The sequence below is a fragment of the Scomber scombrus genome, chromosome 3, assembly GCF_963691925.1.
Source record: "Scomber scombrus chromosome 3, fScoSco1.1, whole genome shotgun sequence".
NCBI lineage: Eukaryota > Metazoa > Chordata > Actinopteri > Scombriformes > Scombridae > Scomber > Scomber scombrus.
The window spans coordinates 6,290,934-6,315,107 of record NC_084972.1 but is presented as its reverse complement, the minus strand read 5'-3'; the positions used below and the strand labels follow the sequence as shown (position 1 = coordinate 6,315,107).

The window sequence follows — 24,174 nt, the reverse complement described above, 5'->3', positions numbered from 1 at the left end:
CACTTCTGTCCGAAAATGTGTGCAATGCAAAAGTAGAAAGTACAAGTTTGTACAACTTACTTAAGTTCAACTTTGAGGTACTTGAACTTTACTTTTGTATTTCCATGTGATACTACTTTATACTTCCACTCCACTACATTTCGAAGGGAAATATTGTACTTTCTACTCCACTACATTTATTTGATAGCTTTAGTTACTTTTCAGATGAAAATTTCACATTAAATATTTGAATATTCTAACTATTGTTTAAATTGTGGCCCATTTATTTTCTTTAAAAAAAAATGTGTCATGCACTTAATATGAAAGGTGCAATATAAAGTGTACACTTATATATAATATGATATAATAGTCTACCCAAAGTATCTAAAATTGGCTTCACATGGATAAACTACAACATTAAAATGCTCTCATGTGTATTAATCAGTAATACAAACACAGTCTACCTTTTCAATTCAGGACTTTTACTTGCAATTGAGTATTTTTAGATGACAGTATTTCTACTCTTACTTTAGTGAAGGATCTGAGTACTTCGTCCTGCACTGGTACAAGATATTTTTGTTTTTTTCCACTTGTGTATTTACATATGTGGATGTGCATATTGTTCTTACCTGCATAGGGACTACAGATGTAAATTTGCATTCTTGCTACATCATATTTTATACTGACCATTAATGTACTCTGTCCCTATCAAATAAGCAAACAAATAAGTAAATAAACACAGTTTACTGCTTCTAGTTCCTTTCGTAATCATGGCTAATATTTGGCAGGAATGCTGTGTAGCTATTGGACAAAATATTGGAGATTTGTAGCTACAATCTGCACATCATTCCTTTTTAATACAAGAGGACAAAGGTATCATTTAAACTGTCATGCTCTCCTTACTGAACATTTCTAGAAACTCATACAAGCAACTAAAGACTTGCCAGCCCCAACACAGCACAGAACAAACACGCAAAGGCACAATCATTTTTAAGATGAAGGAAAAAAGCAAATATTGATAAAAACACGTTTCTCCATTGTTGCTTTATCTGGGACAGTCCCTGTCACCAAGTGCAGTTTCCTGATTGGTTAAGTGAATTATAAAGCACGTGCCTCTCTTCTGCTTTCACTCCGCCTTGTTGGTAGTCAGACTGGCAGACAGACACACCAGTAGAAACCACCTGATACTCACAAGCTTCTCCTTCAGGTAAGAGTGACTTTGAAGAAGTTTTCTGAATAATAATATTTAAAAATGTTCATTGCAAAAGCGGAATGCAGGGATAAACTTTAACATGTCCCATTGACTTTGATTAATGGGTCATGTTACACTGTAAGATTGTATATGTGTGGGCGTGTATGCAAGAGCTGACCTATTTAGTCTTTTCATGAAGTGTTTTGACAGGGTGGATCTATGTACAGGATTATCCCTAATTGCTGTTGAGAAACCATTTAGATGATGAAAATAGTGTTAGGAAATATATTTACTGTTTTGTTTTGTGTAATTAGATGCTTTGGCAGCATTAAGTGATGATGGCTTGATATGAACAGTCAGTGATAATGAATGTTTTGGGGTTTTCAGTGGTGAATTAGGGTTTCTACACAGTGTTTTACACCTAGGATTTGGTTGTTGTGCAAAACTGACACACTTATACATTCTACTGCACTTCTGCACCTCTTCAAAACATCCTTATGAGTTTGTCACATGTCTCCGATTATGTGACTTCATTCTGTGCCCTATTCAGTCTGTTTTTAGACTTTCAGAGCCCAAATCCAAAAAAAGCACAAGATAGAATGGGTTGGATTTTTGTTTTCATTCTTGAATGATAGATGGAGCTCCTGATTGTCAGTGAAAGTGAAATACTGCAACTCTGTCTTGAACTGCAATGACTTAATTGCTCTACAAACTGCATTTTCCATCTGTAATACTCAAATTCAAATATTCACATTCAAAATGGACAAAAAAAACTGGGTGGACTTGGCCTTTAATCCCAGCCTAATTTAATAAAACTCTGGCTTGCCTGCTGACTTATCAGTGGTCATGTGATTTCATCAACAGCACTGACAGTCAGCTCTTTCACAAGGTTGAAATGAAGCAGGTATCCTAAAATCAACGACTTCACTGTGAGAATTACTGATTAAGTGTGAATTACGACATTAAGTACGAAATTCAAGACAATAGTTTGAGAACGATCCAAAAGGGAAGCATTGATTTATTGCTACCATGTGTTCCTTGAAGAACAGCAGAAACTTTGCACACACTTTATGGTGTCATGTTCATAAAAGAGAAGAAAACTAATCAAGATCTTGTTCTCTCTATCTCCCAAAAGTCAAGATGTTCCTGTGCTGTTGGCTGGCCCTGGTGGCTTTCGTCCCTGCGACCTCAAGCATCAATCCTGGAGTAAAGGTCAAACTAACAGGAAAAGGACTTGAATATGGTAAGCTCTGCAGCAAATGTTTCCTCAGTTGAAAACACAGATCTGTCCAGAATTTCATCATCAAACGTTCTTGTCTTTTGCTAGGCAGGCAACTGGGGATGCTCTCCATCGGGCAGAAGCTCAAAACCATCAAAGTCCCAGATGTTTCAGGGAAAAAGAGAGTGTCCCCCATTGGCAAAGTCCGGTATAGCTTGTCAAAGTAAGGCTCCTGTTTATTAACCCATCTTGTAAAAAGATTTTTTAAATTACAAACGCCTTTACAAAAACATTGTTTCTTCCAGTATGCAAATAGTGAATGTGGCATTACCTAAGTCTGCAGTGGAACTAGTGCCAGGGACTGGTATCAAACTGTCTATTGGTAACGCCTTCATCAGTCTGCGTGGAAACTGGAGGGTCAAGTACCTCAGAATAATGTGAGTAAGAAGAGATATCTCCTTTATACTTTTTAAAAATACATTCCCTGCTGCAGTAGTGACCCCCCCCCCCCTCCCCCCCCCTCCCCCTCTCTTAACAGAAAGGACAGTGGAAGTTTTGATTTGAACGTGAATGGAGTCTCTATCACTACAAGCATTGCCATGAGGAGTGATGAGACGGGCCGACCTGTGGTCAGCAGCGTCAACTGTGCGGCTAGTGTCAGCAGTGCGAATGTCAAGTTCCACGGCGGAGCCAGGTGAAATAAACCCTGCTGTGCACTGCTGTTAAACTCATATGAGAGAATTCATTTAGTAAAATACTGACTGTGTTTTTCCAATTTTACTGACACACTGCATACAGCACCAGTCAAAAGTCTGGATACACCTTCCTATTTACTGGAAGGTAAAAGTGTGTCAAAATGTTTGCAGTCACTGTACTTCCCTAACTCTGATGGTTATTGTTTTTTTCAGCTGGCTGTACAATCTCTTCAGAAGTTTCGCTTCTAAGGCCATACGCAGTGAAATGCAAAAACAGGTGAGAGTCTATGATTTATTCACGCAGAATCTTATTTACCTATAATTTAACCTAAATGGCTCTAAAACTTCAGAGTAAAAAACGAATATCAGACAAAATGTGAAAAATGAATCCATATTTGTGCAGCAGAACTTTTTGTATCCTTCTTTCCTCCCATATTAATCATCTCTGGACCCCTCAGATTTATCTTGTGACCCTTTGGTAGAGCCCAAAAACAATTGAGAACCAATGGACTAAACTATCTAACTGAATAAGTATAGCTGATGATACTTTTGTGCTTTAGGAGGATTTAAAATGCAGGACTTTTAATTGTAATAGAAATACTAAATAGGATTGAAGTAAGGCATCGAGATATATTTTCCAGTTGACAATACAAATCTTCATCCTATGAAAGGCTAATTCTACATATAATGCCAGTTTTACCAGCTTATCCAGTGGTGGCAATGAAATCAGCTTTAATTGTGTATTAATTGCAGTTGGTTGCAGTTAAATACTTCTGACACACAGCTGAGATATTCCATGTTAATCAGTGATACTTTTTTCCTAGTTTGTTTCAAGCTGTACAAAGTAACAGTCATCACTAGTCTTTTTGGATTGTTTGTACTTCTTCTTACATGACTTAAGAGCTACTTTTAGTGCTAAAAGGCTTCAGACCAAAAACTCAGTCAGTCAGTCAGTGTCTTCATTACTCTCTGGCTTAAAATTCTATAACATTAAAGTTAGACATCATGGACACAAAAACAATAGTAGCCATGGATGACTTGGGACATTTCTCCTCTGCTGTTGGTTCACTGATAACAATTTGACTATGAACCGTTTTTACCCATTTGGACAGTTTGTTTTTTCCCCTATTCAGTGATCATTGTCTGACACAGAGCTTTGTTTAAAGTATAGAAATTGAGTCTCTGTTGTTTATTGTTGCAGTTGTGCCCTCTGGTGGCTGATGCAGTGAATGATCTGAACCCTCAACTGAAAACTCTCAATGGTAAAATATTCTGTTTGTGTCAAACATTTGGAGGTTTCATGAACGTAGAATACTATGAATAACTGTCTACCCTACTGCAGTTGTAGCCAAGGTGGACAAGTATGCAGAGATTGAATACTCCATGGTGGCATCGCCCACCGTTTCAAAATCTTCTATTGACTTGAGCTTGAAGGTAGAGTTTTTTTTAAACATTATACTACTCAAGATTATATGATCTGAAGGCTCCATGTGAATATAAAAGAAACAGATTGTCATAGTTCTTCTGTCTCTGTCTCGTCTTCTTCCCTTTAGGGTGAATTTTACAACATTGGGAAGCATCAGGAGCCTCCGTTCTCCCCCACGGTCTTTGCTCTGCCACCCCAGACTACCAACATGTTGTACATCGGAGTGTCTGCCTTCACCACCAACTCTGCAGGCTTTGTCTACAACAAAGCTGGAGCCCTCAGCCTGTACATTACTGATGACATGGTAGGCTGTGTGCCCTTGACTCCTAATGGGTCACTGTTTTCACGATTTTTGCACTGATCCACAACCTTTCTCACCCCGTCACAATAGATCCCACAAGGCTCTCCCATCCGACTCAACACCAGAACCTTCGGAGCCTTAATCCCACAGGTGACAGGGCTACACACATCACACATTTTTATTACAAAACACACATTTCTGGGGGAATTTGTCAGCCGATATCTTGGTCCATTTTCAGATCGCCAAACGCTTCCCAGGTCTGATGATGAAAATGCTGGTGAAGACGGTGAAAGATCCCGCTGTCACATACCAAGCCAACAACGTGACTGTTCAAGCCACCGGTACCGTAACGGCCTACGCTATCCAACCCAACGCCACACTTTCCCCACTCTTTGTCCTAAACTTGGTATGTTGGCACGGTTTTCGGAACACTGAAAATGCCATTGAGTGGTTTACGAAAACATTAAGAGGAACCTTTCTGACCATACTGTCTTTATACAGGACACCAGTGTCAGTGCCCGAGTGTTTGTCAGTGGAGTGAGGATTGCTGGAGCTGTTTCCCTCAACAAGTGAGTTACTAAAAAATCACATCCTGTTATCACAGAAGAACATGGGGACAAAAGGTCCTTGTGAGGAGGACATCACAGAATAATTTTGTCTTATTTGCACAGGATGGGTCTGACCCTGGGGACCAGTTATGTGGGAGATTTTAAGGTGAGAACTGCACTCTAAAATGAGTCCCAGTATGTATCATCAGCAGCAACTTAGCAAACTAACCTTAACCCTAACCCTAACCTACAGGTCGGAATCCTTGACAGCATCCTGCAAATGGTCCTGAAAGTGGTGGTGATACCAAGACTGAATGGTGAGTTCTAAAGGAAGTTTTTTGTTTATCAGGCTGTTGCTTTCTTATCCTTCTGCAATGTAGTGACAGACAAGATGGAAAGTCTTATGGCTCGCCTCCAGCACCACACATGATGAGCTTTCCCTTCAGTTAGGCAATCCAGCTGCAGCTACCAAATTACAAGTAAAGAATCTTGGGATCATTTTAGACTAACTGAAATCAGCAGCATTGCAAAACCAAATTCTTACTTTTAAGACACATTGCCACAATTCAACCTTTACTTGTTGGTAATTATACAGAAAAGCTCATTCGTGTCTTCATTTCAAGCAGACGGTGATTCATGTACTGCCACAAAGCTTTTGCACTGTCAATTATAGAAACAAAGGACATTGTTATGATATCTTTGTCCTACAAGACAGAGTGATGCTGCATTTGTTGAGGTGGTCAAGTTTGTATTCATACTTATACCACTTGGAGTGGCAGATCCTGGACAACTTGTCTATTAAGGCACTTTTAGCCATTTCATCTTCTGGGTTTGGTCTCTAACTAGTTTTCACTTACCTTCAATCACAACCTGTGGTGTTAGAATGTTGACATGGATTCAGGTTGGTGCGAAGCATGTCCTGCACAATCAACTGTAACTGGACTAAACTACTGTAATGCTTTCCTAATCACTCTAAAGATGGACTTCAGTTTATTTAAAGCTCTGCTGCGTGAGTCCAATACATATAAAACAGAAAGCAGAGAACATCAGCTTCTTGTTTTTAAAACAATTGGCCATTCTTTTACTTTTATGCAAAGCTGTAAACAAATCAGCTCTAGATTAATTAGAGTTGGGGTATACTATTGGAGAATCGTTATCATTTTGTCACCTCACGCACTCTCGGATCATCCTCTGCTAATTTATTAGATGTCCTTACTCCCCAATCCGAGGAGATTGGGAATGTGCCTTTCTTTAAACTTACCTCTGTGGATGTTTAATGGGTAACCGTAGCCTAGCACATTAGACTGACAAGCTCAAAAGACCTCTTTGTATTATGAAAGTCGTATTTGTTTAACCTCCTTGCTTATTTCTAGTGTCTCTGTATTTTACTATACCTTCATAATTCTTTTTTGTTTTTTCATTATCAGTTTAATGAAAAATACCTCAGTTTCTTAGACTTACTGATTGTCCTGCCAAGATTTATTTTGATCTTGTGTTGTTTTATGGGTTATCTTTTTTTAGTAAAACCCTTTGAGCTTCGTTTAAAGCATGAACTGTGTTATATAATTAAATATATTATAAAACCACTGCTAATAATCACTATAATGTTGGCCTCATTATATTTTTGTGAATATATTATCTAAACTTGTGAATTTTACTTTATAGTTCAACTCGCAAAGGGATACCCTCTTCCCTCACTTGGAAAGATGAAGCTTGTGAACACTGAGCTTCAGGTCCTGAAGGTAAGAAATTGTATATTTTTCTACGGAACTGTGTGTTTTTGAACTAGCTCCATTTGTATACCCTTTACTTGGTAGAAACACATTAGATCAACATCAACAGAATTCCTCATTTCAAACCTGTTATGTGCTGTTGTGTTTTATTTTTAGGACTACATGCTGATTGGGACAGATGTTCAGTTTGCCGGTTGAACTCCCAGTATTCATTTCAACACTGGAGGCACGGAGGCAAAACCACAGCAAAAGCACAACCAGTTATTATTTGAAATCGAAGAGAACACCTGAGATTTTTATCATTTTGTGTTTCTCTTTTGTTAAATTGCTAAAAAATAATTCATTCAGGTCATGTTTTTTTTTCTCCAGAACAAAAATGTAGATAAGGGCAGTGAACAGGGTTACTGCAGTCCTGTCACAACAGAAGACAGTCTGCAGGGTGGTGGGGGGAGGGGTTGCTGTTGTCACCATAATCATCTTTCTTTGAAATAACATGCTCCTTCCAAAGCAGATCACAGCACTTTTCTGCTGCTGACTTGGGGCAAATTCTTTCTCTGAGTTTTCTGACTTAGTAGCTCATGGGGTGATTCTAAAAAATGTGCTGATTCGCAACTTTTTTTTTTACTGCAGTTCGGGCAATCGCATTAAAAAATGTAATGACATCATCAATAAAGCATCACTGCTAACAACAACATAAATCAACTGCTGTGGTATTTATTAAACAAACCATATGATTTATATATATTTCAGTATTTTAAGCAGTTTAATATGTACATACACATTATAAATATAGAGTTTGCAGATTGCAGTTTTTATAGCTCATCTTTCATCAGTTATGAACTTGAGAATACCCATTCCACATGTTTTCACAGTCAGATAAGAGAAGAAGAAGGTGTGTGTGAGGTTTTTTTTTTTGCAGTGTCACCTGTGTCAATCAAAGCCATGTTTTGATCATGGTTGTGTCTGAGTCTGAACTTGATGTCCACCGAGTTGGTGCCTGGCCAGAGTCTCATAGGGCGTCAGAGTGCCTCTCAGGGAGCTGTGACTGAGGGCTTCACCTCTCAGGCTCTGAGAGTTAGCTGATAATATCTACAAGAAAGAAAACAGACATAAAAACATTAATAACTGAATTAATAAATACCAAATGTCAGATAATACCTTAACACAAAAGCCTTTGTTTAAAAAAAATAAAATTAAAAAAAGTTGACTCTCTATAGCTGCATCTGTGTGAACCAAACCTCACCTTCACCAACACATAGTCTCCAGCTCTGACGGGTGCAGTGTGTGATTGTATAGGCGGAACAGCAACATCCTCTTTGGGGAAAATCACTTTCATGTTGCCATCAGTTCTCCCACACAGATCCTTGGTAGACCTTTTACTCTCCTGTGTAAAAATAGAAAACCAGAAATGAGCAGTGGTGCCTGGTAACAGGGTACAGTAACCCAGTACAATCTGAAAAATATCCCACTCTGATTTCGTCCATGCTCACTACTTATCCTCTGAAATGTGACAGCAGGATGTCAACGTAGAGTCCTGTATGTCAGTCATGCGTGCATTACTCACTCCCTCCACCAGGACAAGCTGTGTGCTGCCGATCAGAGCAGCGTTGACCCCTGCAGCTTCCTCTCTGAACACACTGATACACTCCTGAAGCCTCCGCTGCTTCACCTCTGCTGGAACGTCGTCCTGTAGCCGGTGGAAAGCGTGGGTTTTCTGAGCAGGACGAGCAGAACATTTTAAAACCTGATCACTTCGTTCTAAAATCCTGATAACAGAATGTTTCTGCGGTGTGACACACGGACTCACCTTTCTCATACTGTAGGCGAAAAGGAAGCCGACATTGTAGCCCACTTCCCTGATCAGAGACAGAGTCTGTTGGTGGTCCTCTTCTGTCTCGCCACAGAAGCCTGAGATGAAGTCACTGCTGATACTCACCTCTGACACACAGACACACAAGTCATTTATGTTTAACACAGACCACACTGCTTGAATCTGGATATATTTGTGTTAGTATTTAGATCGCTACCTGGGATAATTCTCTTAACATTCTGCACAAGTTCAAGGTAGGCCTCTCTTGTGTAGCTGTGAATAGCAATTGAAAAGACATTAATCAAACAAAAACACCTACTGACACTTGAAGTAATGGTTGCAAATAATCACAAACTGTATCTAAAGTCTTGTGGTCTCTTACCCACGTCGCATGGCCTTTAAGACCTGACTGCTGCCGCTCTGGGCTGGAAGGTGGAGCTGCTTACAAATGTTCGCTCGCTCCGCAATTAGATGCAAAACCTGTAAAAACCAACACACAGACCATGTTGAGAAACCTCACTGAGCCAAGTTAACATGATGGATGATGAACAGATTCATAAAAAGGAGCGCCGCTTTGTTGTCATGTACCTCGTCAGGAAAATCCTTGGGGTGCGGGGAGGTGAATCTGATCCTCATGTCGGGATCGATTAGCGACACTCTGTCCAGCAGGTCAGAGAAGCGCAGACCTCCACGTTTGGTTCTGTAGACGGTGGTGAAGCCGCGGCTCAGCTTGGTCACATCCTCGCTGCAGAACTGTTCTTCTGACGTGTCTCTGTAGCTGTTCACGTTCTGACCCAGCAGCGTCACCTCCTTCACACCCTGACGGGACACACATAACACACACATTTGTCAAGATGTCCGGAAACTACTTAAGTTACTAATATAAATGTTCATTTTGAGTGCTGAGCTTAAATTAAACTAAACTTAATGTTTGAGGGCAGAATCATCTATCATTTCGGATATAGTATTAAGAATTTCAAGCTAGACCTGTCACGATAACTACTTTTGTTGGACGATATATTGTCTCAGAAATAATCATGATAAATGATATTATTGTCATTTGAAGATCATTTTATACCATTGACATAATGATAATATAATAGCATAATAATGCAAGGGGGGTTGGAAGTGGGATTGGAGAGTGGGCGCTATAATTACATTATTGTAATTAATGTTGTAATGAGTCAATAACGTAATTATTGTGACAGGCCTATTTCAAGCAGCAATTTTGTGTTCCCTTATTAGATAAATATTATTGTGTTATTACAGAATATTGCCCTTCATAATAAATATTACTACCGGTGCATGCCTACCTGTTAAAGATAAGGATATGAGTCTAAGTAGATGAATTTATAACTTACCTGGTCAGACAACATACGGACTTCCTCAAGAATGGAGCTGACAGGCCGACTCCTCTCTCTCCCTCGCGTGAAGGGAACAATGCAGTAACTGCACATGTTGTCACAGCCTCGCATGATGGACCTGCCAGAGCAAAGGATGCATAAAATGTGAAGAATCGGCAATGCTGTAGAAAATGAGACTAACAGGAGGCGAAACACTAGGCCTGCCACGATAACTATTTTTATTGAATGATGTATTGTCTCAGAAATAATCACGATAAACTATATTATTGTCATTTGAAGATCATATTATACTACTGATATAATGATAATATTATATATATATATTAGTCGCTCAACTAACAACTTACACAAAAGCGCTGTTTCCCTGAGGAGCATGGTGGACGGGCATGATGTCAGCGTAGGTCTCCTCTAGAGACAGCAGCACATTGCTTGCCTGCTGACCTCCATCTGCGACAGTCAAGAGGCGGGGGAGATCCCTGTAGGCGTCGGGACCGGCAAGAACGTCTACAAGCTTCTCCCGTTCCAAAAGCTCTGTCTTTAACCTCTCTGCCATACAACCTGCACAAACACAACACACTCATGCATCTCTGTAGCATCTATAAGACAGTCCAGTATGTGTAGATTGGTCAACTAACTTACCTAAAATCCCAATTTTCATTGGTGTTTGGCTCTTTAAGCGCTTCCTCTTCATAGCTGTCAGTTGTTGTAATCTATTCCAAATAGTTTGTTCAGCTTTCTCTCTGTTAGGACAAGAGTTGAATTGTCTTTGTTAGTTCATTAGTGTTAATGAAATGTGTTGTTTAAAGTCTGTAACATGATCTTACCTAATGGAGCATGTTACCAGAAGGACAACATCCGCCTGCAAGAACAAACACATTTTCAGTAAGCAGTGTTGACAGAAGTGATATTAAAACTGATACAAATGTAAATAGGAGATCGGCTGTACCTCATTCAGATTGACTGTGCGGAGATAGCCCTTCCTCTGTAGAATGGACCAGGCTATATCTGTGTCATTTACATTCATTTGACATCCATAGGTCTCAAAATACACTGCAACAACACAAACAACCAGCTTAACATTCATCCCAAACTATCCAAATGAACTTTACTGATGGTTTTCAGCCATGTAGACTAACCTTTCCTTGAATTCCCCATCTCCAACTCCTCAGGCAGATATTCATGTTTGTCAGAGTACTCTGTGTCTGCAACATAAGTCTGTTTAACTGAAGCTCCTTTGATAAAATCCTGAAAACTTGGACCAGAGGATATCTGAGTCTTGAACTTATTCAACGTTGTCCTCCTCTCTACTGAAGTTACACCTGTGTTGGCTGCTTTACAGTAATATCTGGGCTGTAAACACCTGACAGGTATCCAGTGTTGAGAAGAGGAAAATAAAGGTTTTAAACTCCTGAGTGTGTCCATATTTGGTTAGCTAGCTGCACTCATGTGGAGGGTAAACACTGGCTAACTTGACGGGTTTATGGCTATCTAACCTCTGCAGCAATATAATGGAGTTAGCAGCTGCTAGCACTCTTCAGCTACCATATGGTTTGCTTTTCTTACTGTTAGCTTACTGTATGAACACAACTGTAACAACGCAGACTAGCTTGTTGGTTAAATGTCTTTCAAGCACTCATGTCATGTGCCAAAGATGTTTTAATGTCAAGAGACAATCCTCTCTTTCCAAAGTAACGTCATAAAAACCCGGAGGGGAAAAGAGTTAACAGTCAAAAACTACAAAATGAGCAGGTTATAATAAATAGTAATAGCAATAGCGTTCATTCTGGCTTCTATAGAAAATAATAACTACGTAGGAGATAATATAACAGATAATTCAGCTGTCATGAATATTTGTTTTCGACGTCAAGCCGAGTGCAACTGCATGTGCGTGAAACAATTTTTTTTTTGTATTTTTTATTAATAATTTTGTGAAATATCTTTACTAAATTTACTGAAACGTTAAACAAATATTGTATGGTTGAGTTTTGACGGTCATGGCAGGAAAAAGGGAGGGTTCAGTTAATAAAGGTGGCCTGTTCGGCGAAGATGGAAGTACACGACAGAGCATTATCTTGGTTCTAGACATGTTCGTTAGCTAAATAAAAAAAGCTCCTCCGGTACGTCCAGCTTTACAGTCCGTCTATTCACACAATCTCGGTTTGGAACGAATATGAGTACAGCTCAGCCAGCCCTGAAACCTAACATTAGTCAACATTTACTTCTCGGTTTTAAAATAAGAAGTGGTTCAATTTCAGTAACTTCACTTGATAAAGGTTATTACAATGACAAATCACTAAGCTAATGTCTGTTTACTCTCCTGAATTATTGCTATTAATATATTTATGGCACTGAATGTTTGCAGGGTGTGTAAACAACATAAACCCCCTATCACTGCAGTCTGTAGCCTGCTGTAATTATTAATTAATAATTCAACAATATTCATGTTGATCAAGAATCTGTCAGAGAGCTGTGTACACTCAACTGCAGTTTTTCAGTTTGTAGTCTTATTTCACCCTATGGGCAATGTTACACACTTAATAAAATGATTAATAATACTGGTTTGCTTTTGTTTTTGATTTTATATTAAGTCCCATTGAATACAATCATGAGTCTTGAAATGAGGGTCATTTGCACAACAGATGTATAAACAGGGCATTCATCTCATTATTATTTCGTTTTCTCGTTTTCTCCATATAAATGAACCAATTAGCCTTTTTATTAAAAAAAATATATATTATGAAGCATTGTGCAAACATTTGCTCTCCATTTTCTCTTATATTCCTAGTTATTGTAGGCCTTTTCCAACTTAATGTACTCATATAGGTACTTTTTTCATGATACCAATAAAACCAAATCTAGAATTGAAATGCAAGCAACAGAGAGAGAGAGAGAGAGAGAGAGAGAGAGAGAGAGAGAGAGAGAGAGAGAGAGATACAGAGAGAGATACAGAGAGAGAGAGAGAGAGAGAGAGAGAGAGAGAGCATGCAGAGAGCTGATCTTAAGGGGAGAGAGAGAGTGGTCATGTGTGAGGTGGGAGTGAGCTTCAGGTTGGGTATAAACTGACCATGGATGCAGAGATATCAAACAGTAGTGTTCTCGCCTTGCATGTGTCCAGTCTTCCCATTACAGTGAGAGATGATGAGACTGGAAGGCAACGAATAAAGAGGAACTGCAGGGACGCTGAGAGTTCACACCCAATATCTAGGTAACTGATAACACAGTGTACATGTATTGTGTACACGTCTGCTTTTTATACCGGACCTTTTATCATTTGGAACATGTTCTGTGAAGTTTGGATATTTTCCATCACTGGATACATCTCTTGTTTGTTTGATGAAACTTCACTGGCTTCTGCCAGAGCGATGAGGCTGGTTGGAGGGAAACTGTGGTTTCAGCATTTTTTTTCTTCTAACGTAATATCTACTCCTGTCATTTATTCTCTCTGTCCATTCTTCTCCAGGACTAGCTGTGACGATGGAGAAAGCTGCACTGCTGCTGTTTTGTTGCCTTGTTATGTCTTTATCAGGATCCCCGTTATACCCATCCATTAGGTAAGTGCGGACAAATTCACTAAAAAATGTAGACATTTAGTTGTTTGTTTAAGTGTTATTTAAATGGTTTATAACTGATTAACACAGCTGTTCAAATTTGTCAATGGAAGTGTAAATACTGAACAAAGTGGTGGAAGATTATTACTCTGAATAAATGATTTGTTTCCCAATAAAATCCTGATCAATTACAACAAAAACACTGATTACAGTCTTCAAATGATCTGTATTATTAAATGCTGCTGAGCCTTAGAGAACAGCTGAAATGGTTAAAAAGCTTTACTGGGTGTGAAATAGGAAACATAAAGTTACAACATGTGTAACACGATAGACAACATCATGCTGACATGAGAGATAATGACGTTCTCTGTCATGGCTTAAAAAAGAAGGCTTGCATCTGTGCTCATAGTGTCTGATGTTGTAAACCTTCCGCTGCTTACTTTGCATGTCATAGCGGTGACCTCTGCACTTGTTATGCTAAAAAGGGTCAAGGTGTCTGTATTAGTCACTGTGTTACATTAACACAGCACCTTAATCACAGTGTCCAGTGCCAAAGCAGCAGGAAGAGGTCACTCATCAAGGCTTACAGTGAGATGAAGGATATTTATGTAGTCTTAAATGAATCTTAATCATTATAACTCTGTGTTATAATTAAACCAGTTACAGGAAAATGGAATACATTGACATATTGGTATGGTAAAGTGTGTGGAGGTATTTGATTGGGATATTTCTCAGGTTTGGCCAGAGGGATACATCCATCCTGATGACATCTTCTCTAAAGGATCCAGCAGAGCAGCTGGAGGAAGACGCAGGTCCTCACAGGGAGCGAGCAGAGTTACGGTCAGCATGTTTATATGCACTGAGTGGCTGTTGCCTAAAGGGTCACTTCACTTAAATTACAAAAGACACCGTTCATTTACGTCTCGTGGTGCAGTATCTATTAATGCAGATAGCTCTGGTTTTTGAGATGTTCGCCTCCACATCAGTAGTGTTGTACAGAAGACAGACAGAAAAAAACGCCTTGAACTTAACCCCTGCACTTCCATATCACTGACCTTTAGAAAGGCTCAACACCAGTGGCAGAATGAAAAGAAGGGTATGACCTCAGTGTCATAGAGATGAATGGAGTTTCATTGGTGGCGCTCACCGCTTTGAAACAGTGTTCCAGGTGGTCTGAGTAATCCACAGACCTTGCTGTGAACAGTGTTTATAAGGATTAGTTCTTTGATAGAAAATCAGAAAGCAAATATAATTAAAACTGGTCAAATAAAGGGGTTAGTGAACATTTTTAATTTGGGTGAACTGACCCTTTAAACTGAACACTTATGAATGGAATGAAGCAGCATGTGCACAAAAAGATAAACATCATTTAGGCTTTTTGTTGTTGTTGTTGTTGTTGTTGTTGTTGTTGTTGCCTAATAACTAAACTGACATAAATTTGGTTTTGTCCACTGATTTTAGCTCAGGACGCCACGCTGACGCCATCTTTACAAACAGTTACAGGAAAGTCCTGGGCCAGATCTCTGCCAGGAAGTTCCTCCAGACAATCATGGGCAAACGTCTGGGGTAGGTAACACAGGAGGAGGAATGACATCACTCCAATTGTGTGTAAATCCAGCAGGAGCAACACTGAGTGCTCTAAGTGTACCCATGCAACACAATGAAATAAGAATGGTTGGTGTGATGGGTTTTTTTCCACAGGGATGAAAGCGAGAGCTACATGAAGCGTCAGTCAGATATCTATGAAGGGATGTATAAAGAAGATCTGACATCCATCCAGAGCAATCAGAGATATAGAGGAGTGAGTGGGAAGGTCATTAGACCCAGGTAAATACATACCATAAAATATAAAACATCTGTAAATCCTGTATTTCACTAACCTGAGTCTTTATTCTCTACAGACTGCTGAGTTGAGAAGACGAGACAAACTGAAGGCAGCCGCTGCACTTTTCAAAATCATCACTGCTTGTTTTCTTATACCTCCTCCAGCCTGTTCTGTACAGATGCAAATGATATTGTCATTTTTTTTAAAGTTCCCATTAAAGCTGTGAAGAAAACCTACAAACCCAACTCATAACTGTGTAGTCACTGAAAGGAGTAATAGTTAGTATTCATACAAATCCAGAGTCAAGATTCATGCTGGTTTAGGTAGTGGTGGAAAGTAACAAAGTACAATATGTGAAAGATTGAAACACATCACTACATCACTATATTTACTTGGCAGATTAAGATTTCATATACAAATGTTACAGGGCCAAAATCAACTGAATAAATAAACTCAGTGTTCCTTATTAAATTAATACTCATCCAGGCTTGAAAACGTACAATCTTCTGTTAAAACATGGTTTATTGCTATTGATTAAACTATACCAAATAGTATATAAAGTAATTAGCTCCAGATTAGCTGCCGATAATTTGGCATGTTATAGCAGGAAAACAACAGGTAAACTAAACCTAATGGCTGGATTCCATTTATATTGTTGCAGGACGCTGCTATCGCGCCAGCTGGCTCACTGGGACCTGGTTTAACAGGATGTTTACCTAGAAAATAAACCAGAATTAGTGTCATTAATTACAGCTGTTGCCTGCTATGACAATTCAGTCTTCTCTACTTTTGTTACTACATTTAACATTATCCTGGGATTGTCTCATCGCCTTCCTAATGTGACTGTTTTCTCCCCATTTTTAAACTGAAGTGTGAAGTTAGCAAAATAAAGCAGCTTTGCAGCATTTTTAGCATTAGCCCTTACTTCAGCTGTAAAATGCCTTTAATTGCTATTTATAAACTTTCAATAATCTGAATATTTCTTCCTTCACTGGCTTTATAATAAGACTACAACACACATTCGCCCAAGCTGTTGTTGACACTCAATTATCACCGTCTTAATCTTTTCATAGCAAAGAAGAAGTATCTTCTAAACCTACACTGTGTTCCTGTTTACCTCTAAATAAGAAACACAAAAAACAGATTCACCTCAATTTCTTTATTTCCTCTTCTTCATTACAAAAAACAGCATATCCTCAAATTGCCCATATTTTATTATTAATAAACTTTTGGAGGTGGGGGGGGGGCGCAAACTCTGTATCAAATGGGACACCCTTGTTCATCCTTCACATCAGATTCACAGGAAAACACACTGGCGTAGTGAGTGGAGATGAATGTTTCAGTGCTACCGCCAATGTCTTATTTTTTAATCTTCAGAGCGACAATTTGTGTTTGGAGGTGAAGGGCATTGAGCGACGACAAAGAGGAATGTACAAAAAAAACCCAACACACAAATCAACCCATATTCCATCGAGAAAAGCACAAATAAAAACCGTAGTTCTCTTAGAAACACACTGGCATGTTGGACAATAAGAAAACAAATCTCACAGGAAGATGAAGTGCAATGATCAGTAGCTTTACAGCCTTCAGTAGAACCATCTGTCGTTTGGAACACGCCATGATATCCTTAATTCTTCCTCTTTTTTTTGGCAATACAGACAAAATGCATGTAAAAAAACAAAAACAACTGTTGATTAGATTCTTGAACTGCCATGCCATTGTTTTTAAAAGTCCAATTTGATGAAACGTCGAATGACTCCTTGGAAACAAAAAATGAGCTTCGTCAGTGTCTTCTTCAAATTTTTTCTTGCCCTTATTTTTTCTCAATTCTGTGGAAGAGATTTTTAAAAAAAGTGTACATTAGTTATTTAAAAGACATTTCCTTTCATCAGCATACTTCACTCTGGTATTAGTTAACACTCAATCAGTAAAAAGTCATTAAAAAAAAGGGGGCTGATCATGCATTTTAATAACCACCCTGACACATCAAACAATGTAATTTGGCAGGAACACGGAGAATTCTCATGAGAAAATGTCTTCAAATCTGAACGATGCACACTTTGGTTCATGAACACCAAACATTTCACTCAGACGTAATGGTACAACCAGACCCATGGGTGTTAAAGACTACAATGACGGGATTACCAAAGTGCGGGCATGGCTATGGTTGTAATGTTCATGGAGGTATGAGTGACAAGCAAACCAGGGCGGGAGGGGAGAGAGGGGAGAGGGGTTGGGGGCGGCAAGTAAAGGAGAACACTTGGGAGTTAGAATGAGTGAGCACCACACAGCCATGCACGCTGCCAGCCATTATGGAAATGCTCTTGTTGGGATGCAAATCTATGGACGATGCCCTTACTTTAGCCTGGAAGCACGACCCACTCTTTTGTTACAAATGTGGGAGGGGAGGGGGGGGCTTTATCGTAGGCTCCTATACTTTGCCAACCTACTACTTTGCTCTGCGGCAATCCTGAAAGAGGAGTAAAGAGACAGCGAGGTAGTGGATAGATGGGGTTAAAAATAAAAAATAAAAAAAGGAGATAGAAACTAGCAGGAAAAGAAGAAAAACAAAGTCCTCAGTGGGATAATATGACAGTTGGGATCATCATTAATTGCAGTTTTCTACTTGCTTAAAAAAGGGTTAAATGGGCACTGGGAAGAGTTACTCTGAGGCACAAGTGAACAATTACAGTGATGTCTTGAGTCAGTGTCACAGGCGACAAATTGCTCACTCTGGCCCTCTGAGGGCTCTACATATTGATGGTGAGAAGAAATTGCCCACTCAGATCATCACTCTTGCAGATCTCACTGGCACGCTTGTCTCCTGGCAAAGAGCCTGGCATTAAAATCAGCCTCCGGGGACCAAGCGAGGAGCTACATATAGAATAGGTACTTTCCCTTCAGCTTTGGGGCTAACAACTACAGAGAGGTCTTCAGGCGCAGGTGTCCTCTTTGTCTGAAAAGGTGCTCAGATTTCTCTCTGGGATTAAGGACTCTTTAGGAGCCATGTGTGCCTGGCACCATTTGGAGACGTACCTCTTCACTGCTTTCTGGGCCAGCATGCGGTTCCCGGCGAGGAAAGTGACGCCGCCGATAATCGCCAGGTACTTCAGGGTCTGGAACATGTTCAGGTGGGTCCAGTAGACGTACATCAGGCCCAACAAGGCTGAAAAGGAAACCAAACGTTCATATCCAAACAACACAACTGGTCAAGCTGTAGGCTCGCAACTAACTGATTCATTTCATTATCAATTCATCTGTAGATTGTTTACTTGATGAATCGATTAGTTGTTTGTTCCAGAAAATGGTGAAACATGTCAATCACTGTTTCCTAAAGCCCAACACGACGTCATCAAATGTTATGTTCTTACCAACAGTCCACAACGCAAACATATTCAGTTTACTGTCATAGAAACCAGAAAATGTTCACATTTGAGAAGCTGGAATCAGAGAATTTGGCTTTTTTTTGGTTGGTTTATAAATGACTCAAAATGATTAATTGAATAACAAAATGGTTGGCAATGCATTTAATAGTTAGCAACTAATTGATTGATCAACTAATCCATGAAGCCAGCAAGGAAACATTTAAGGCTCGGTTCTGAGCAGCCTCATAGTTATATAGTTAATATGATGTGAGCTTTGAACTTTATACTTATATTTGGATTCAAATTGATGTTTTTTAACATGTTTGAACTCTTAGTTACATGGACTTCACCCCTTTTTTAAATTATCTATTATTTCTTCCACGTGAGTGCTACAAATAAAACACACTGTCCTCATTAGTGGAGTTTATTGTACACATTGAAAAAGTGCTGCATGAGCTGAATGCAGGGGGAAGGGTCAGGGTGTTTGATCATCACACTGGTTTGGGTGGACATTTCACACTTGAGATTTGAATGTGTGGAATTTCATGAATAATGCATCGCTAAAATGTAATTATGACTGTGCACAATGTGGCCTAGAGTCATTAGTGTGATTAATTCATCATCTTCAACAAGAGCAGATGAACAGTAGATGAAGACACTGTCTGTAAAAGGATAAACATTTCATATTAAAAGATGGGGGACTAACCTGCATGTCCAATATGGAACAGAACGGTGCTGGGAGAGAAGCTGAAGTTGGAGATGTTGGCTCCCAGCTTAATCCACTACAGACACAAGAGAGGGGGGGGGGGGATAAAAGACAATGTTATTTTCATCCCCCTGCGAGAGCTGCCAACAAAAGGGCTGAAATATTGTTTACCACCTCACACACAAAGCACTGATCAGAGTCCACTGCGACAATAACTATTACTCAACGCCGCAAATGCCAGCGAAAACAAACACATGGATGCTTTTGTGATTTCAAATTAAAACAAGCATTATGTTCATGGGGGTGCTGGAGCCTCATTCACTATCTATGAAGGCTGCTGGCTCTAGAGCTGAAGAGCTTTTCTGTGGAGGGGGGCACTGTATATCCAACACTAATACCAAAGCCTCTCTTGCACAGGTTTTTATTAATAATGGAAAATGCTTTGTTGTTTAGGTGGGTCTCAAGATAAGTTGATGAATATCAGTTTAACTGATGGCAAAAGTAAAGGAAACATTCCACACAAGAATTCAGAGTATTTACCAGGATGAGCAGAAGCAAGAAGGGAGACAGGATGAGTGCAGTGAAGGTGTTGGAAACCACTGTGGGAGGTTTCTTCTCTGGTTCCCTGAATAAGTGCTGCAAAAGATAACATAACAAGATTTAAGCTGCTGAACTGAAAGTTACTACAATGTGATATAATACCAAACTACTATAACTATAAGTATTACCTGGATGTCTGGTTTGGGGATGTAAAGAGTCTTGGGCTGAATGGCAGCTGGGGCTTCCTCATCGACAAACTTCAGCAGAACATCAGCCTTTCAAAATAAAACGACTCAACTTAAGAGCTCAGTATCACCGTAAATAATCATCATTATCACCTCAAAGTATGAGCAGACACTCACCACGTTCCACAAGATGGGATTCTCCAAGGTAGCGTCCCCGACGATGAGGTGCAGAGAGTAGGTGCCTGACATGGAGTCGAACTCGGATTTCCTGTGTGCTGTGTCCAGCTCAAACTTGTAGAGGTTCTTGCTGTCGGGTTCGGCCACGAACACAACCTCCTGACCGGTTTTCTGATTGTGCAGCCGGACAAAAGTCTGTGGACAGAGGCAGAGAGAGTGAAGATTATGGTTGAATGGGCATAAAAGTGATTATAAAACAGATGAAGTCAGCGGCAACATGTCCCTGGTCATATACCTGGTGAGGGGTCAGCTCAACTCCGGTGTTGACGTCGACCAGCTGGAAGGACATGGCAAAGTTCTGGTGGCTGTCTGCTGTGAAGGGAGTCTTGGCTTTGGAGGGATAGTCCACCCTGCAGAGAAACAACATTTAGTAATCTGCTGCAATGTAAGCAGGGCTTAGTGAAAGGGTCTCTCTTATTATAAAACGTGTTTCTAACCTGGTGGTCTTTGTGCCGATGCTCTGGTCCTTATCCACCACAGACAGGTCCATGTTAGTAACGGCTACCTCAGTGGACACCTTCACTTTAAGCTACAGGTGAACACAGTCAGAGCAACAAGTCAGGCCACAAATGCAACATACAAATCCTTAACTATCATTATTGTGATGATTGACTATGAGGAATTACTGCATACATGTAAAGTATATATTCTGTACATATAATATTATCTGCCAATATATCGGTATCTGCATTTTTTTTTAACTCCCTGATATCAGTATCGGCCCCAAAAAATCCACTTTGGGTCAGGCTGTACTATGAAACCAGTAAACTTCTCATGACTGTTTTAAATTATGTTTGACTACATCCAGGAGACTTAGACTCACCTCCACATGATTGGCAACCAGTCGGGTGTCCCCAGTTACTGCAACAGTGAACTGGTAATATCCACTGGCTGGCTGGCTGGACATAAAGTTGAGCTCAAAGACGCCACTGAAAATCAAGAAAAAACAAGAATTAGACAGTGTGCTCAAACCAAATCCAGACGACTGATTAGGAGGAATATTACTCACAGAACTCCTCACAATCTAATGATAAATGAATAAATAAATCTTGTTAAGAAAAGGAATATGTTCAGTTAAAAATATTTTACACAGTCAATAAAATAGGACAAGGATTACAAAAACACATTTGTGTGATTATATTACTTATATACTAGGAATGTTAATTAGGCTGAGCGAGGTAATGAATGGTCATTGTGCTTATATTTCCCTCTGCTGTTGAGATTATTATCAAGTGGTGGGCTCAGGCCAAGCACTTATTTCTTTATGATACATACTCATTAAGTGTGAAAGGTGCTTGGCTGAGTATGATGCTCTTGGAGGCCACAGCGTACGCAGACTCCACCAGCACATTGGCTGTAGCCAGAGGTTGAGACATGACATCAGTAACAAGGAGCTGCAAATCAGACAGAGAGACAGAATCAATGTGAATGAAGGGATTCAAAACTGTGCAGGAGAGCGGCTCAGCTGACATGCAGCATCTGTACCTGCAGGGTTGGCTGGCTGTGGGACACTGTGGCCGGGCCCTGAGCACTGACGATAACCGGCACGTGGAAACGGTTGCTGGAGAGGGCGGCAGCGGCACTCGCCACGCTGAAGGCTTCAGCCAGAGAGTCCCAGGATTTCTTGCTGAAGATTGAGTTCACCAGCTGGATGACTTGGTCCTGCAGGAAGAATATATTTTAGAGACGTGTAGAGAAATTCTACAAGCTGGAATAAAACCTGACAGATAGAAATCGCACCTCCTTGAGGGGGGGCTCCATATCCACATGATCTGACAGGGAATAAGCAGCAGTCACAAACATGGCGGTGGCCTCGAGCCCCTCTTCAAACTGGAGGTAGATGCCACCGAGGTCATCCAAACGAGCTGTCAGATCCTGGGAGGGAAAAAAGCAAACAATAAATCTGATGTGTCTTGCCCTCAGTCAAAAAACCACAGACTGTATATAAAGAAAACAGTGACACAGCACCACCTGCTGGAAGTGAGAACTCACCTCAATTTCCTCAATAATTCCTCCAAGTTCTGCCTGCTTGGAGAGGCGTGCTGCAGTTTGCAGAGCTGAAGTGATACTGTCCAAAGAGAAAAGTTCTAAATTAAATTGAATCACCTCAGGACCCCTCCCCTCTGCACAGAATGTTACTGCACTCCCCAACTTACGCCATAACATTGTCCTCCTTGTTGATCCGACCTGTCAGGGCACCAACCACCTCCTGAGATGCCAGAGGGAGCCCCAGAGAGCCCAGAGCACTCACAGCCCGCTGAATCTGACTCATGGTGGAGTCCTCGCTAACTGCTGCCAGAAGGATGTCGCGAGTTTCGTTGGACACAGGGATCTAAGGAGTGAACAAAAATCTCATGTTACCTGTTTGGTGTTTGGATGCAATAATGTAGTTTAACACCCAATTACTTTTATATTTATCACAAGATGGTCTGCTGATTATTGTAATCACGCTTTTATATACACACTTTTATCTTAACAGATCTCATCCAAAACAACATTTTTGAATATAAAGAATGAAAGCAGGGCAGAAGGTTTCCAGACACCACTCCAGTTAAGATGAAAATAAAAAAAGATCCTAGTGTGAAGCGTGTGTGTGTTTTTTTTCATACCTCACATCCTGATATGGCTTGACTGGTCTCAGCAGCAAAGAAGAGTGAGTCAACACTAGTGGGGTCAAGCTGGGATTTGAGAAACTGGCATACTTCCTACAAACACAAACAGACTTTATTAAGTGAAGGAAAACTGACGTATTAATCAAATGGAATACAAATAAGAAATAGAACGATCATTAGGAAGTAAAGTGAACAGGAATGCGGCCTGATCGAGTCTTTTTCTTACCTTGTGATCGGGAATAGTCGCTCCGAGCTTGGCCAGACCAACAACCGAGTAGTATGCAGACTCCAGGTCGGTGAAGTGCTGGCTGAGGACGCCCTGCAGCCGGGCCACATCGGATAGGGAGAGGTAGTGAGCCGGTGTGAGCGCCTGAGCTCCAGAGAGAGCCAGGCTAAGGACGAACAAACCAAGCAGCCCTGCGGACACACGGCGAAGATATACTGAGCTGCTAGCTGGAGAATGTGTTATTGTTAAACACTGGGTTGGAAACAACACAATAGAATTTCACACCACACTATCTCTTTAATGACGACACAACGTTTAATTCATTGACTGAGGCAGCGATGGCTCGTTCACTAGCTAACGTTAACAGGGAAGCGTGCTAACGTCAGTAGGAAGCAGCGCACTGCATGTATTTCATTCATTACATTCTACAATAGCTAACTCCATATTAGCACACACGTCGTAAAATGCAGCAAACACACAGAAAAGTAGCATTACAGCCAACGTATAATACAGTAATTCACATACCAGACCGGTCCATGTCTTGCAGTCTAATGCAGCGTCACCAAAACCGACGTTTGCTTCCGGTGTATTCTTCTTCTTTGGTTTCACTGGAGGTACAAAGCAACGTTAAAAATGCATGCCGCCACCTGCTGTATCAGAGTA

At 40.3% G+C, this 24,174-nt stretch overlaps 4 protein-coding genes across 4 annotated transcripts; 2 read left to right on the top strand and 2 right to left on the bottom strand.

Moving 5' to 3' along the window:
* The first annotated feature begins 1,124 nt into the window (after positions 1–1,124).
* Positions 1,125–7,373, top strand: LOC134003581 (bactericidal permeability-increasing protein-like). The gene is made up of 16 exons (XM_062442825.1): positions 1,125–1,186; positions 2,307–2,414; positions 2,499–2,613; positions 2,696–2,827; positions 2,929–3,084; positions 3,299–3,362; positions 4,287–4,347; positions 4,428–4,519; positions 4,639–4,815; positions 4,903–4,962; positions 5,051–5,218; positions 5,314–5,381; positions 5,484–5,526; positions 5,614–5,677; positions 7,026–7,102; positions 7,250–7,373. Exons 2-16 carry the CDS (start codon positions 2,312–2,314, stop codon positions 7,289–7,291), a joined length of 1,422 nt encoding a protein of 473 aa, XP_062298809.1. The 5' UTR covers positions 1,125–1,186; positions 2,307–2,311; the 3' UTR covers positions 7,292–7,373.
* A 418-nt stretch (positions 7,374–7,791) lies between these two features.
* cdk5rap1 (CDK5 regulatory subunit associated protein 1) lies at positions 7,792–11,912 on the bottom strand. The gene is made up of 13 exons (XM_062442813.1): positions 11,404–11,912; positions 11,214–11,317; positions 11,092–11,126; positions 10,907–11,007; positions 10,615–10,825; positions 10,265–10,385; positions 9,492–9,722; positions 9,286–9,383; positions 9,121–9,176; positions 8,901–9,031; positions 8,658–8,807; positions 8,337–8,477; positions 7,792–8,182 (listed from the first exon to the last, which is right to left on the bottom strand). The coding sequence occupies exons 1-13, from the start codon at positions 11,687–11,689 to the stop codon at positions 8,045–8,047; spliced, it is 1,803 nt and encodes a 600-aa protein (XP_062298797.1). The 5' UTR covers positions 11,690–11,912; the 3' UTR covers positions 7,792–8,044.
* Positions 11,913–13,717: 1,805 nt separating this feature from the next.
* On the top strand, positions 13,718–15,646 carry ghrh (growth hormone releasing hormone). The gene is made up of 4 exons (XM_062442803.1): positions 13,718–13,818; positions 14,551–14,655; positions 15,277–15,381; positions 15,517–15,646. The coding sequence occupies exons 1-4, from the start codon at positions 13,742–13,744 to the stop codon at positions 15,644–15,646; spliced, it is 417 nt and encodes a 138-aa protein (XP_062298787.1). The 5' UTR covers positions 13,718–13,741.
* Positions 15,647–16,784: 1,138 nt separating this feature from the next.
* Positions 16,785–24,119, bottom strand: rpn2 (ribophorin II). The gene is made up of 17 exons (XM_062442791.1): positions 24,037–24,119; positions 23,512–23,702; positions 23,283–23,378; positions 22,830–23,005; positions 22,666–22,741; positions 22,414–22,548; positions 22,159–22,335; positions 21,949–22,067; positions 21,497–21,602; positions 21,111–21,202; positions 20,909–21,023; positions 20,614–20,808; positions 20,440–20,526; positions 20,252–20,347; positions 19,712–19,787; positions 18,677–18,806; positions 16,785–17,469 (listed from the first exon to the last, which is right to left on the bottom strand). Exons 1-17 carry the CDS (start codon positions 24,047–24,049, stop codon positions 17,454–17,456), a joined length of 1,896 nt encoding a protein of 631 aa, XP_062298775.1. The 5' UTR covers positions 24,050–24,119; the 3' UTR covers positions 16,785–17,453.
* Between the last annotated feature and the right edge of the window lie 55 nt (positions 24,120–24,174).

Bases quoted from the DNA above. Each gene is read 5' to 3' on its own strand.
- LOC134003581 (XM_062442825.1), top strand. From the start codon at position 2,312: ATGTTCCTGTGCTGTTGGCTGGCCCTGGTGGCTTTCGTCCCTGCGACC. The intron at 2,415-2,498 runs GTAAGCTCTGCA...GTCTTTTGCTAG, and splicing joins AGGAAAAGGACTTGAATATG to GCAGGCAACTGGGGATGCTC. The intron at 5,527-5,613 runs GTGAGAACTGCA...CCTAACCTACAG, and splicing joins GTTATGTGGGAGATTTTAAG to GTCGGAATCCTTGACAGCAT.
- cdk5rap1 (XM_062442813.1), bottom strand. From the start codon at position 11,689: ATGGACACACTCAGGAGTTTAAAACCTTTATTTTCCTCTTCTCAACAC. The intron at 10,826-10,906 runs GTAAGTTAGTTG...GTGTTTGTGCAG, and splicing joins AATGAAAATTGGGATTTTAG to GTTGTATGGCAGAGAGGTTA. The intron at 8,478-8,657 runs GTGAGTAATGCA...ATTTTTACACAG, and splicing joins AGCTTGTCCTGGTGGAGGGA to GAGAGTAAAAGGTCTACCAA.
- ghrh (XM_062442803.1), top strand. From the start codon at position 13,742: ATGGAGAAAGCTGCACTGCTGCTGTTTTGTTGCCTTGTTATGTCTTTA. The intron at 13,819-14,550 runs GTAAGTGCGGAC...GATATTTCTCAG, and splicing joins CCGTTATACCCATCCATTAG to GTTTGGCCAGAGGGATACAT. The intron at 14,656-15,276 runs GTCAGCATGTTT...CACTGATTTTAG, and splicing joins AGGGAGCGAGCAGAGTTACG to CTCAGGACGCCACGCTGACG.
- rpn2 (XM_062442791.1), bottom strand. The intron at 20,527-20,613 runs GTGAGTGTCTGC...TTATTTTGAAAG, and splicing joins ATCCCATCTTGTGGAACGTG to GCTGATGTTCTGCTGAAGTT. The intron at 19,788-20,251 runs GTAAATACTCTG...TTGTGTCTGTAG, and splicing joins TCTTGCTTCTGCTCATCCTG to TGGATTAAGCTGGGAGCCAA.